Below are 14,471 nucleotides of genomic sequence, written 5' to 3'. Positions count from 1 at the left end.
CCTCGCCTACCTCACAGGGCGGCCGTTGTGGGGAGAGGAAGGGACGGCGATGGTGAGCCGCTTTGAGACGCGCGCAGCCATACAGTTCTGTCAGAGCTCTCTCTGCCCCGCCTCCCTCGCAGGGATTCCGTTGTGGGGAGAAGGGAAGGTGGCGATTGGATTTGGGGCTCAGAAAGGGAATTTTCTACTTTCTGGAGCGGTTCTCCTAGTGGCGTCGCCCCTACGCGTGTGGGGTCGGATGCTGAATATGCCAGCCCTGGTGTGCAGTCCGCCTTGAGCCGCAGTGGAGAAAGGCGGGCTACAGCTGAAGTGGATAAATTATTGAGGGAGCGGCTTTGGGGGCTGGTGGATCTCAAATCTTGGAGCCCTCTCTTCCTCCCCTCTCAAATCGCTTTCTTTTTCTTAGGCCTCCTTCCCATCAAAAACAAAAAATTTATCTGGCTTATTTCAAAGGGAGGGATTCTCAGGGCCAAAACTGGCATGTTTACTTGGTAGACCCTGAAATTAGCGCCCCCGATTTCAGTCCTAGGATAATTAACGTGATAATTAGTCCCATGAAATTTACTTCTGAGTAAGCACGGCGTTTGCTGGTACCTATAGGCTCTTGCTATCTCTGTAATATGAACTTGTGTTCTTTCTTTCTTTCTTTCTTTCTTTCTTTCTTTCTTTCTTTCTTTCTTTCTTTCTTTCTACCGAGACTTCCAGGTTATAGCTACAACAAAACCGAAATCTCTCGGGAGATTTTGGGGAAGGCGCTTTTCCAAGAAAAGACCGTCAACCCCTTTCATGAACAGCCTCCCCACCCCCTTTCACGGGTCCTACTGACTCCACTTCCCTCCGGCATCTCCTGGCCTTTTAAAGTCAAGAAATCGGCGCCCTGGGAAACGCACACGTGATAGCGAATTATTCCCAGCTTTGGTTTTTGCGAATTACGTCTGATTCCTCTGACCCCGCGGGGTGCGCTTTTGGCGCAAATACCGCCGGGGGTGGCAGGCAGAATGAAACCCGGCTTTGTCAAGCAAAGGTCTGTGATAAACGCAATCCTAAACAGGGTTGCTCAAATCAATGTATTGGGGGGGGGGGGTGGCGTCAAGTCACAACAGATTTATGGAGTTCCCGGTGGGGTTGTCAAGGCAAGAGACGTTGGGAGGCGCTTTGCCCTTGCCTGCCTCTGCCTCCCACCCAAAGGCCAGCCGGGGCCGAGCCTCCTTCGCTCCCGAGATCCGACGAGATGGGGCTAGCCTGTCCTCTCTGAGCCGCGGCCGCTGCGGCCTCAGCCGGTCGTTCCGCCCGGGGTCCTCTGCACCCGAGCGCCTTGACCCGGGACGGCGTGACGCAGCGCCCGCACAAAGTGAAATTGACCAGGGCGGGGAAATTGAGCTGGGAAATTGACCAGGGCGGTGGATTTGACCAGGGCGGTGGAATTGACCAGTGGAATTGACCAGGGCGGTGAAATTGACCAGGGCCGGTTGGGCGCGAAAAGACCACGTCAAAGATGGGATCTGCAGGTCTGAAAGAGACGAAAGTCATAGATCAGAGAGGGGGGGGAGGCGGGGAGAGCAGTTCTCTTCGGATCAAGGGAGGGGGGGACTTAAGCTCCGTTGAGCTCCTGGCTTTCGGATGGCGCCGACCGGGGCTCGGGTTTGTCAGTGGCGGCAGGAAAAGGGAGATCCGCCTGGCGACCGGCTTGTCCTTTTTGGTGTGACTCTTTCTTTACGACCGGCTTCTTCGGTTGTGGCTTTCAGCGGCGGCCGGTGCAGAGGGTGGGGTGGAGAGGGGGGACTCTCCAGAAAGGCTTCTGGCGCCCGGGGGATCTTCCCGTTCCAGAACCCCTTTGGCCTCGCGGACTGACCCTCGGCAGGCAGCAGCCGCAGTTTCTCCTCTCGAGTAAGAGTGCGTCAGGCCGCGGCAGCGGGGCCTGGAGGGGCCGGGATCCGGGTTAAGAAATAGATGGCGCCTCTTTATTCTGCTAGCCCGTTGTTCCCGTAAGGCCCGGGGCGGGGAACACCGCTCAGTAAAATCCAGCCACAGGAACACGAAGCATTAAAAACCACAAATTATCTTAAAACTTTACAGGATCCGAAAACATCCACCGGCGCCTGGAGCACTGGGTGAGTCTTGTTTTGGGAAGAAATGGAAGTTACTCTCGATGTTCCAGTAGAAATTTCCCTGGGGGAGGCCGGCCAATCAGATGTTCTAGATCGAGGGGGGGTGGCCAAACTGTGGCTCTCCAGATGTCCATGGACTACAATTCCCATGAGCCCCTGCCAACTGGGCACTTGTCTTGTTTCGCGCAGCCGCAAAAGCACACGGAAAAGGCGCTATTCAGTGCGTGAGGAATGAGGACAATCCGCCTTCAGCCTCGGCCAGAAAGACGAAAGCTATACGGATTCTGGTGAGCAACCCTGTCCCGTCCTGCACAAGGGAATGCAATTTCTGCACAAGATAATGCACTTTCGAAGTAGATTATCCTGTTCCACATAAGGGCGCCCCCTTGCAAAAACACACTGGAGGTGCACGATCCAACGTGTGCGGAATGGTCCACTGGAGCAGTAGAACGAAGGGGCACCTGGAAGACCGAGGAAGTTTACTTCTTGGTAGGAGCTCTCGTGGGCCTGCACACTTCCTCCGATCAGAGCTCTTCTCCCCAGAATTCAACGTTGCCGGCCTTCCAGGCGCCGCTGAACTCGAACTCTGTCCTAGAAACGGAGCCGCTCAGAGAGGATCACACGAATCCGCTCAGCCTGGCTCCCGGTGGATGGGCTGGAGGTTTGGCCTGTGCGTCTGGAGGGTGGGTTGGAGGGCGCCGACCCCTCCACCCCTTCGCCCTTTGCCCGCAGAGAGGAGAGTCCTGGGGCTGGGGCGCCCCTGCCCTAAACAGATCTCCGGGGCTCAGAGGCTCCTCTCCCCGCCCTCCAAGCACCACCAGCAGGGCCGGATTTACATGAAAAGAGGCCCTAAGCTATTCCACTTATGTGGTCCTCTCACCTCCCATTTTTAAGTTTGTAAATTACATGAGAGAATAAACTACATCATTACTGTGATATATATCAATATGTTGTGATTGGTACTAACCTTTATAAAAAATGTGGAATATAGGCACCTCTTGATCTTGAGGCCCTAGGCTGAAGCCTAGTTAAAGGTAAAGGTATCCCCTGTGCAAGCACCGAGTCATGTCTGACCCTTGGGGTGATGCCCTCCAGCGTTTTCATGGCAGACTCAATACGGGGTGGTTTGCCAGTGCCTTCCCCAGTCATTACCGTTTATCCCCCCAGCAAGCTGGGCACTCATTTTACCGACCTCGGAAGGATGGAAGGCTGAGTCAACCTTGAGCTGGCTGCTGGGCTCAAACTCCCAGGCTCAGGGGCAGAGCTTTCACACTGCATTTTGGCTGCCTTACCACCCTGCGCCACAAGAGGCCCTGAAGCCTAGTTAGCCTATAGGAAAATCCGGCCATGACCACCAGCCAGGTGTCCAATTTGCCCCGGTCACGGCCAGCCGCTTCTTAATGGCCAGCTCCATCCACCCCCTCTGGGTACGAGGGGCGCTTTGAATGGTTGCTTCCTGGCCCGGCTGAAGGGGTGTGGATGCAGAGGACCCAAATAAACCATATGGGAGGAGGAGGAGGAGGAGGAGGAGGAGGAGAAAACTGTGTTGATCTTGAAGGAGCCCCTGGGCTCAAATTTTGTTCTGGTTCTTACAAGCACCGGCAGAGTCCCGGGCACTGCTTACACACGTCGGAAGGCCTAGATCAGAGGAAACTGGCTGGCTCACGTGTCTTTGTGTGGCTGTGTGAAGGAGGGAAATCGCCCAAATTTCAGTGGAGCCATCTGCAGTCCTTTTCCAGTACTGGCAAAAAGTGGTCCCAAGCCCCTTAGGATATGAATCTGAGCTCCCAGAGGAGATCAGGGCCCTGGCAGAGCTAAAACAGTTCCGCAGGGCCTGCAAAAGGGAGGGAGTTTGGTTGAGGTCGGCCAAAACTAAACAACACCTACTGGGCCCCTAACCCCACCTCCCTTAAACCCATGCGGCAGATCTGACCAGCCAGGGGCCTGTTCAATTGTTCACTGTTAGAATGTTATTCTGTTTATTGTCGCTACCATTGTTCCCTTTATTTATTATATTCAGTCAGTTTAATGGCTTGTTCTGTTCTATGTTAACCACCCTGAGTCTTAGGAGAGAGCGGTATACAAATGTAGAATGAATGAATGAATGAATGAATGAATGAATGAATGAATGAATTTTCTTTGAATTCCTGCCCTTTACCTCTTTTTCTTTAAAGCAGAAAATCCCTACTCCCAGGCGGAAGAACCGGAGGAAAACCACAGGCTGTATTCACGAAAAACAAAATGTGGTCTACCGAAACTTCTTCTTTTCGAGCTCCCCAACCCCTTGCAGCTCTTAAAAATGGAGACTCGTTAAGAGCTGAGTCATACACCCAATTCACAACATTGTTAATTTCTCCCTGTCTCTGTCCAGATCTTTTCCTTCCTCCCCAAAGCAATTGGCCGGTCTTTTCCCGGGACATCTGCAAACTTCAGAAAGGAACGATTTCCGACGTCCTGCACAGGCCCAGTCCCGGGAAAGCAGAAGGCAATGAAATATTTAAAAGTTTCTAAGCGTACAGCTGTACCTGTGAAGTCTGCAGGTGCTTGTAAAGACAGTCAGAGCAATCCAAGGGGGCTTGCTTTAGACTAAACACGCTTAGGATCGCACCTTCTGTCAAATATTGTAAGTGGATGCAGCGGATAGGGACACAGACCTGCCAATTTAACGCTGTGGATACCCAAACTTCCATTGCGGATTTCCCAGAGTCTTCCCCCCCCCCTTGGTCTTTAAAATATCTCATATATAGGCACACATCTATATATAGGTAGATTCAAGCGGGTAGCCGTGTGGGTCTGAAGGAGCACGACAAAAATTGAGTCCAGTGGCACCTTGGGCTAAAAGGTCTCAGATATACACTCAAAAGCTCACGCCTTGAACAATCGTGTTGGTCTTAAGGGTGCCATTGGACTCCATACACGCCTACACGTGTATGCATACAGACACAGATAACTGCTCTAGCGCAGCGAGGGGTGCTTGGAAATATCCCCTTCATTTCAGTGCCACGGATAAAATGTGCTCGGGATCGGCTCCTTCGGTTCCCCTCCTAAACGGGGCTCCACATCCGGGTCGCTGCAAGAGATGTTAAGGGAATCTGGGGAGGGGGCGGGTGGGGAATTTTAATAGTCCGGCCCGAAGAGGAGCTTTTGCCGGCAGACAGAAGCCCCTCTCCTCGTTTCGCATGGATTTACTCGAACGTAAATCCTTGTGGATTAAAACGCAGCCTCCCTCTCTCTCTCTCTCTCTCTCTCTCTCTCTCTGGTTCTGTCCCCCCAGCAGAAGAAACCGTCAACCTCCCCAGTATTAATACTATTCTGGACTGCAACATAACTCCCAGCGGAGGCAATGGCCACATGCCGCTTGCTCGTAAGTAAGCCTGGTTGCATCCCACAGGTCTTACTCGCCAGTAAGGGAGCACAAGAGTGAACGAATTTTGCAAAGGCGTGCGATTTTATTTTTTTTTTAAACCGTGCTTGGGTTTGCCATCTAAATATCGCCGTCTCTTAAAGAGGGAACTCTCCTGGGTCCGATGCGACAGACTCCTGGGAAATATCGAATACTACAACCATCCACCGTTACAAACATGATCGAACAGCGCAATGCTGTCCCGGAATGCCTTGGAGTGGGCTTGAGCCGTAAACCAGAGTCACAACCGAGCGAAACCGTTTTGTTCCCACCCACCCCTTTTTGATTTCTGCAAACCAATTCTTGCATCATTTGCTTTATTTTAATTTTTTTATTTTATGCTGTTTTCTCTCATTTTGGAATCTGTCTTCTCAAGAAGAAGGAAGACAAGAGAGGGAAGGAAGGAAAGAAAAAGCAAAAGAAAGAAAGTGAAGGAAGGAAATAAGGAAAGAAGGCATAAGGAAGGAAGGAAGGAAGGAAGGAAGGGAGGAAGGGAGGAAGGGAGGAAGGGAGGAAGGAAGGAGTATCGGGTCCTAAGTATTCCTGAATTAGGTTTAGGCTAAATCCGATCTGTTATACTTCCGGCGATTCTTTAAGAAGCTCCTTGGAAGAGAGACTCTGATTTCCACGGTGCGCATTAATGTCCTCCCGGACTCTCGCTCGGGTCTTGCACGCGGAGGGCTGCGGCTTCCTGGAGACAGTCGACCCATCCAATGATCGGGGTCTACAATTTCCCTGCTGCCTTCGACCTACGGGATTCACTTCCCGCTAAAGCCGCGGTCCTCTAATAACCCCCCCCTCAAGGAAGCGCCGCCGCTGAGCGCTTTTGCTTCTAGAAGTAATTCCGGGTCTACATTTCCTTCGAGGGCAATCCTAAACAGGAAGGAAGGAAGGAAGGAAGGAAGGAAGGAAGGAAGGAAGGAAGGAAGGAAGGAAGGAAGGAAGGAAGGAAGGAAAAAGAGAGGGAAGGAGGGAAGGAAGGAAGAAGGAAAAAGAGAGAGAGAGAAGGAAGGAAGGAAAAAGAGAGAGAGGGAAGGAAGGAAGGAAGGAAGGAAGGAAGGAAGGAAGGAAGGAAGGAAGGAAGGAAGGAAGGAAGGAAGGAAGGAAGGAAGGAAGGAAGGAAGGATTTCCAGAGGGGTATCCCGGTTAGTCAGTTAGGGCTGGCCATTAACCAGAATACCTCCCCGGATATCCAGACTTTACCCAGGTCTTATTCCGGATCAGCAGAAGGAAGTTGGAGTGCCGGAGGCCCAAGTTTTCTTCCAAGCACCCTTCTTCTGGTACCGCGAATAAACCTCGCTGGGTGTTCAAGGTGCCACTGAACTCTCCAACTCTGTTCTGCTGCTTCAGATCGACCCGGCGATCCATCCGAATCTACCCCGGGTAAACGTCGGTGGACTAGACTGCCTATTGACCGTTTATGCACTGGGAACATCACTGCCCCAGATCCCATGCAGGAGCACAGATGGGGGGGGGGGCAGAAGAGGTGCACTGGGTCAAATGCTCCCCCAGGTGGGTGCAGGAAGAGGTGGGGCAACCTGCCATGACTAAAACTCCAGCTTGCAGCTCGGCATGAAACCTCCAGTGCGTAAATGGTCAATTCTGAAACCGAACATTTTCCGGCGCAAAACTCTTGCTCCTTTTCCCAAAGAGGCGTCTCCGTGGCCTCCCAACCAGATCCGCAGTCGATCCCTCCCTTGCTTGCGAGCAAAGGGATATTTGCCAGAGGATCTCGCAGAAGGTGAAGTTCCACTGTAGTTGAGGCGGTCTCCCCGCGAGGCAGGACTCTTTGCAAAGCTAAAGCCAACCCACCCGAACCGGATTCGGCTCCCAATTCGGATTGGGGTGGGGGGTGGGGTAATCTAAACCCTAAAGCCTGGAAGGCTTCCTTCAGGTCCTCCTTCGCTCCCCGTTCAGCTGCCAGCCCCTCTGAAGCTGCCTTGTCGGGGAAGAGTCGTTTTCCTAGACAAAACATCTCCCTGCAGAGGGGGGGGGGGGGGCTCCGCCAGACACAGGGGGAAGCCCAAACGAAGCGCCCGCCAAGCCAAAGGGGGAGGGGGGACACAAAAGAGGACCCGCAGCCCGTGGGCCTCTCCCGATTTTGCACTGCCCTGGGCCCGCCGCTGGAGATCCCGAAGCAAGTTTACTTGGAAGTAAACCCCATTTGTCCCAAGAGGCTTTGTTCCAAGATGGAGGCCCGCTGCCTGCGTGGGAACGGATCTTTAGGTTCGCAGTAGTCGGGTGGCCTGGAGCGCTGGCGGGGAGTTCCCTGGTGGAGCCGGGAAGCTACCCAAAAACCCATTTGCTTCTGGTTTGGCTTTTTGCTTGAAGGAGGGGTTGCCAACGGCCTGGAGGGGGTGGGGGAGCCCTGTCCCTTTAGCAGAGACTTGAATGTTGACTGAAGTGTTGATCTGAAGAAGAAGAAGAAGAAGAAGAAGAATTGGTTCTTTTACCCTGCTTTTTTCTACTCGGAGTCCCAAAGCGGCTGTCAATCACCTTCCCTTCCCCAAGCCACAAGAGACACCCTTTGAGGGAGGTGGGGTTGTGAGAGCCCTGACAGAACTGCTCTGTGAGAACAGCTCTAACAGAACTGTGGCAGGCCCAAGATTACCCAGCTTGGTGTAGTGGTTAGGAGTGTGGACTTCTAATCTGGCAAGTGAGAAGCGTGCCTTTGTGTGACTCCTGGGAGGGAGGCACTCTGCACATGCTCAGAGCTTCCCACCTTTCCAGTGGCGGGGCAGACACACCCCGGAAGTGGTAGGTTGTCAGCCAAAGTCCCACTCCCCTAGGGAGTCCTTGGTTTGGTTAATCAAGATTAGCTTGGGAACAGGGAGAAGCTGTGGTCGATGTTTGCCTGGCCCAGACGGGGCTCCTTGAAATGGGGGGGGGGGGGGGAGGGACCGCCTTCATATCCTGAAGAAGGCCTGGAGAGCCAAAGAGGGCCCTTGATTTATAGAGGAATGGAAAAGAGGAGAGGTGGGGGATGGGAAAGAAGATGGAGTGTGAAAGTGAAGGAACTGAAAAGGCAGGAGAGCGGGCTGGAGCCTCCTGTGGGACAGAGGAGAAAGGAAGGGTCATTGCAAAAAATAGGGTAGGATAGAAAATGGAGGAGTGGGTGGGCAAGCCAGAGGGAGAGAATACAGGAAGGGTGGCACAGGAGTGACCCACTGACAGTCCACAAGAGATTGATACTTTTTTGCCCGTCTCCACTCCATATTTACTACTACTTTACTCCAGAGTTACTACTGCTCCACAGAGTTACTACTGCTGTTTAACCATTACACCAAACTGGCTCTCACATTCCACACAGGTTGTCTGCTGAGGGGAAAGGAAAGGGAAGGCGAAGCCGCTTTGAGACTCCTTCAGGTAGAGAAAAGCGGCATATAAGAACCAACTCTTCTTCTTCTTCCACCTCCTCCTCCTCCTCCTCCTCCCTGCCCCCATCTACAGCCTGATTTTCGCCTGTCCAGCAATGCGCGTTCCCCTCCCCCCAATCGTGACTCCACTCACTGGGGAGGGAAGCAAGTGTTCCATGTATTAATTAATTTATACCACGCCTTTCTCCCAAGGCGGCTTCCACAGTCTCCCGCTCCTTTAAGGTGAGGGTGAGAGGGCGTGAACTTCTAAGAGGATTCGAACCTGCAACTCCTTGGAGTTCGGACCCGAAATGCCCAGAGCCTTGTCCGGCACGTGAACGCCTACCCCACCCCGGGTCCCCACCCTCCAAGTATTGGCAGGGGACAGTGCCGCCCCGGGGTCGTGGGGAAGCCCCAGCCGGCTGCCGAGAGGGGACCCCGTCCGTGACCCAAAAGCCAACCGGGCCTGGAGCAGGGCCTTTCCGGGGCCAACCCCAGCCAGGCAGAAGGGGGGGCCGAGGGGGGCTCCGGCTGCCGCTCCAGCCGGCGTTGAGGGCGTCGCTCGGCGTCCAATGAGACGGTCCCGGGCAGCGTCTGTTGCAGCAGAGGAAAGCCCGTCGAGGAGAGCAGAGAAGAGGTTGCGCGGCCCCACGCGCTCCCTCCGGCTCCGAGGAGACCCGGCGGAGCTGCGAGCTCGGCAGAAGGAGGCGATCCGCCGTAAGTCTTTCCGCGCTGAGCTCTGCCTTCCTTGCCCGACGGGGAGGGGGGTGGGCTACAAAGGACTCCCTTCTCTGCCCCCCCTAAGTGTGTCTAGGATTGCAGCGCCGCAGTTCGGTTCGCAGCAGGTTGACTCGGAGAGCGGCTGCGTTCCGTCGGATTGGGTCCCTGGGGAACGCGGGCAGGAGCGACTCGGGAGTCAGTCCGTCCGGCTCTTTACGCCCAAGTAAAGAGGCGTGGGATTGGAACCCTCGCGCCGTCTACCGCATGATTATTAGCGATATAATTATTAATAATAATAGATCGTTGCTATTGTTAATATTAATTCATGCCGTCATTATTAACATTAATATTAGGCTCTATGGCTTCTCGGTGGCTTTGCTGCGCCTGGGAACGGGAATCGGGGTTCACTTCGGTTTTCCTCCTGGTCCGAATTCGCTCCCAGGTGATCGTTAAGCCGGAGCAAAACCGCGGGGGAGGGAGGGAAGGAGAGGGCTGCTCTTGTTCTGGAAACAGATTGCAGGGCTGTTGACACGCGAGTCGCTCCCGCTTCCCTCCCGCCCGAGGGCTTGAGTAAGCCGAACCCGATCCTGGCCCGGCGCGCCCGTTTCCCGGCGGCGGTTGCAGACGCGTGTTTTCGGAACGAGCCTCAAACCAGCGAAGCCGGCCGACGAGAAGTCAAACTCAACCGGGCCCTACCCGGAAAGTGAGAAGCATCACTGAGAAACTCAGTCGGCTACTCCGGCTTAGCTGGTATGTGGATCGCAGCCGTGGAAATGATTTTCTTGACTGGGGGGGGGATCCTAAGACAGTTGAAAACCTGTGTTAATTCGGTGCCTTATTGCTGTCCTGAATCAACTTTAGCCCCTCTCTCCTGCCCCAGCTTTTCTCCCCACCCCTCCTCCGACGTGCAGCTGTCGATTAAAATGCAAATTCCCAAAGGGGTGTGGTGGGGTGCCCGTAAACAGCAGAGCCGGGATCAAGGCCAGGCGACCGGTCCCTTCCTCTTCTCCCGGGGGCCGCGTGGGAGGATCCCTCGCCAAGATCCTGGAGTCTCCTTCAGGGACTGGGTGCAAAACCTGCGGAGGGGTCCCTGGAGGGCAATGGAGGGCTACGGAGACGGGATCCAAGGCGGGTGTCTGGGTGGGTCGGCAGAGAGACTCTCCCTCCGTGGAGGAAAAAGCAGAAGGCAGTGCTGAGGTTTTCCTGGCTCCTGGACTGACCCCCGGGAAGCCTGAAACCTGAGCCGGAGAAAGCAGGAGGGAAAGGGTTAATGGTCTTGCTGAAGTCCCGAGAAGGGGGGGGGATAGAGAGAGAGACCTTCAGGAGGGTCACCGGGTTGGCCTGAAGCTGCAGGACAAAGTCTGAGGCCAGGGACACCTTGAAGACAAACCAAGGTTTATCCTGGAGATAAACCTTCCTGTGGGCCTATCCAGGAAAACTTAGACCCCCCCCCCCAATAAAACTGCCCCTCTGAGAGGGCTGCAGGCCCAGGAAAGCTAAGACCTGCAATGAAACTTGATCGGCCTTCAGGCTTCTAGAGAAAGGACAGAGTTCGAGTCCCGCAGCTCCGCTGAAGACCCACCTAGGTTTGATGCCAGTTTGATTCGAGGGTGTGTGGCGGCACCTTTAGTGGGACACTGAAAGGGGAGTTCCGGGGCCGGCCACTTTGCTGGGTCGGAGGGAGGCGGTTAGACATGAGAAAGCTTGCCGTGGTCATAAAAGGGGACTGCCGGACTCGAACTCTGGGCTGCTGCTGCAGACCAAGGAGGCCACCCGCCTGAGTCTGAGAGAGAAAAAGAGAGAGAGAGACTGGGGGGGGGGAGGCTCGGAGCCCACCATGCACTTCACCTCGCCAAAGTGCAGCATGGGGATCTGGGGTGATCTCATCCTGACTGCGGCTTAGGACCTCCGTCCACCCCACTCCAGGGGCAGCAGCAGTCCCGGCAGAAGGAGGTGGAGGTGTGTGGCTCGCTTGGGGAGAGCGGCGTCCTTTAGATTGGCAGCCTCTAATCTGGAGAACTGGGCTTGGTCGTTCTCCACTCCTTCTCTGCATGCAGCCTGCTGGGTGAGCTTGGGCTAGTCCCAGTTCTCTCAGAGCTCTCTTGGCTCCTCGTACTTCACAGGGCGTCTGTTGTGGGGTGAGGAAGGGAAAGCAGTTTGCAAGCCGCTTTGGGACTCATTCGGGAAGTGAAAAGCCAGGTCTTCTCCTTCTTCTCTTCTTTCTTCTGGGGGGGGGATGCCTTGGACTGCTTTTGCAAGGGACTCTCAACTTCCTTGGTGGTCTGCCATCCAAGCAGGAATCAGGACTAGCCCCCTTTAGGGTCTGAGAGCTCACCAGATCAGGCTGGTGCAGACTATCCAGCTCTGAGCATATCTGTAAAATCAGCCAAGGAGATTTTCTCTAAGTAACTGAAGCCTTGATTTCCAAAACCTCTTACACCTGGTCGTGATTTCCTTACAATCGGACTTGGCCCAGTCTGTTTTGAGATGGATTACTATTTCTGAATGTAGACAAAAAGAAACAATTTGTTGCTAGAGCTCATAAAGATTTAAAAGCCATAAAAGCAGACCTATTTGGCACGCAGAAAACCACCCCGTGAGTGCCCCAGTCATGGCAAGAAGTTCAGATCTGGTTACGGATCATCATCAGAGGTGTGTGGACCTGTATATTGACCTGTGATGAGCCTTAAGGAAGGGCGGTATAGAAATATAATTAATAAACATATCAATAAATTACTGGCATACTCACTGAGATTTTTATGTATACCAAATAGATGCACATTTATGGCTCTTAAACATTTTGGAGCACTAATGATAAATATTTTTTATATTTTATATTTTTCTACATTTGGTTTCATCCCTATGAAATCAATCTTTTAGGCTCTCGGCTATTTTCCAGATTGGCCTCTTTAGGTTGCCAGTTATTATTTCTGCAACAGCATATGAGAATTTTGGGATTTTTATTATTATTATTTTTATTCAGGAAAATGACCCACACCCGGTTAATAACAGGGAAACAATTCCCACATTTGGTATCATATTCCAGCAAAGATCTATGGCATTGCTTGGAAAAAACCAAGGACTGGCAGGTCAGAATATCAGAATGATGGAGGGTTTGGGCCCAAAACTGTTCAATTTAACCTGGAAAACCAATTCAAAAGTATCTTTTCTCCCAGCCAAAGGAGGAGAGCCATTGGGATAAAATTCAGGACACCCACATGATGTTTTATTTAAACAACCTAGTAAGTATTGGCATGAGTATTTGAGAATCTACTAGAGGAAATTTTTCCACGCCTTATGACTGGGAGAGCATCCTTCCCCAAACGAAGAAAAACCGCAGACGTTTCGGTAACATTTTCCTGCCCATGAAAGCTTCTCTCCCGAGTAAAACTTGGCTGGCCTGAAAGGTGCTGCTGGGTTCAAATTTTGTCATGCTGCTTCAGAAGACCCACCGGAATCTATTTCCCACCCCCCAGAAACTTCTGATATGGGTCTCTCTCCCTCCCCTTCTGTCTTTATCAGCGTGGCTGCTGTTGCATTTTAAATTGTAGTAAGGCCACAGAGGAAAGCCATGAGAATGTGTCTTTTAACGGATCCATGCTTAAGGCATTCTGTGTTAACCAGAATGCAAGATGTTTCTTCTTCGGACTTCTTCCTAGCCAGTTTCTCGGCTTCTGGGCCACCCAGTGTGGCAGGTGAGTGACCCACGAAGGTCACTGAGTTAGCTCCCCTGGCAGAGTTTGAAGCTGGTGCCCCTCCTCCCCCTGCCCCACATCATAGACTGACATGCCAAACACTATACCCTGCTGTCAAATCCAGAAACGGTGGGCCAAGAGCAGAGCTATGAAGTTTCATTTTCCTTCTCCAGGGTCATTTTCATTTCCCCTCCGAACACGGTTCCTCTGTCAACGTATCCGTTGGACAGCCTGGCCTTTGTTTGCCTGATTCCGGGGGCACCTTTCTGGAAACTCTCCTAGATTCTAGCAGCCCTGACTTCCAAGCAAATATATTTGGGACTGGGAGGAGGGCAGCTGGCGATCCCTGCCCCTCCATCCCCAAAATATTGAATTTAGTGGAGTGGCTGGCAGGATTTCTTTTGCTTCTCAGTTGGAATGTAAGTGGGCTGGCCGGAACCCATGGCCCGTCTAGTCCAGTGTCCCATCTCACGCAGCAGTGGCCAATCCGAGCCAGCTTCTAATCTGGCGAGCCGGGTTTGATTCCCTGCCCCTCCACATGCAGCTAGTTGGGTGACCTTGGGCTGGTCCCAGCCCTGATAGTGCTGTTTGTACAGAGCAGTCCTGTCAAAGCTCTCTCAGCCTCACCTCCCTCACAGGGGGTCTGTTGCAGGGTGAGGAAGGGAAGGTGACTGTGAGCTGCTTTCAGGCAAAGGAGGCCTATTGGGTGGCCCCGCGCCAGTCACAGTTCTCTCAGAGCTCTCTCAGCCTCTACTTCCTCATAGGGTGTCTGTTGGAGGGAGAACAAATTTAGAGTCCAGGGACACCTTTGAGGCCAACAAAATTTTGTTCAAGGTATGAGCTTTTGTGTGCGCCCACACTACCTCAGATCCAGTGTCCTGGAATACTTATAGGTAAGAGTGTGAGAATAAATGGGAAGATAAAATAGAGAAAGGTGTAATTAAAATGTGTACTTAGAACTCTGAAATGTAGAAAAGGAGAATGTGATGAACATACCAAAGTACTCATCCTGTTTCTCACCTACAGGGATTCTAACACCAATGTGTACAAAGATGAATTTGCACAAGGTAACAAATGTCATACAAATAACTTTCATTTTATTGGCATGTTAAATAGCTGAAAAAGAGAAGTGCTGGGTTTTTTTTTAGACCCTGCTTTTCACTACCTGAAGGAGTCCAAAGCTGGCTTA

The 14,471-nt window shown here is 52.8% G+C and overlaps 1 protein-coding gene and 1 long non-coding RNA gene across 4 annotated transcripts in view; both read left to right on the top strand.

Moving 5' to 3' along the window:
* Nucleotides 1-975: 975 nt before the first annotated feature.
* Nucleotides 976-4,433, top strand: LOC143823001 (uncharacterized). Of its 2 annotated transcripts, none has more exons than XR_013226351.1 (4): nucleotides 976-1,024; nucleotides 2,077-2,111; nucleotides 2,298-2,395; nucleotides 4,283-4,433. It is a non-coding gene; the product is annotated as an uncharacterized LOC143823001 (long non-coding RNA). The 2 variants fall into 2 exon arrangements; XR_013226352.1 differs by lacking the exon at nucleotides 976-1,024 and adding an exon at nucleotides 1,388-1,508.
* A 4,767-nt stretch (nucleotides 4,434-9,200) lies between these two features.
* Nucleotides 9,201-14,471, top strand: part of TBX1 (T-box transcription factor 1) — a 58,862-nt gene continuing 53,591 nt past the window's right edge. The window contains exon 1 of one of the 2 annotated variants that reach the window (XM_077307964.1): nucleotides 9,201-9,584. In XM_077307964.1, the coding sequence (XP_077164079.1) occupies nucleotides 9,440-9,584 (145 nt within the window). In that variant the 5' untranslated portion in view covers nucleotides 9,201-9,439. The remainder of the gene's footprint in view (nucleotides 9,585-14,471) is intronic. The other variant, XM_077307965.1, reaches the window with a different exon arrangement.

The sequence above is a fragment of the Paroedura picta genome, chromosome 13 (genome assembly GCF_049243985.1).
Source record: "Paroedura picta isolate Pp20150507F chromosome 13, Ppicta_v3.0, whole genome shotgun sequence".
NCBI classification, from domain to species: Eukaryota; Metazoa; Chordata; class Lepidosauria; order Squamata; family Gekkonidae; genus Paroedura; species Paroedura picta.
This window is presented reverse-complemented; position numbering and strand designations above follow the sequence as displayed.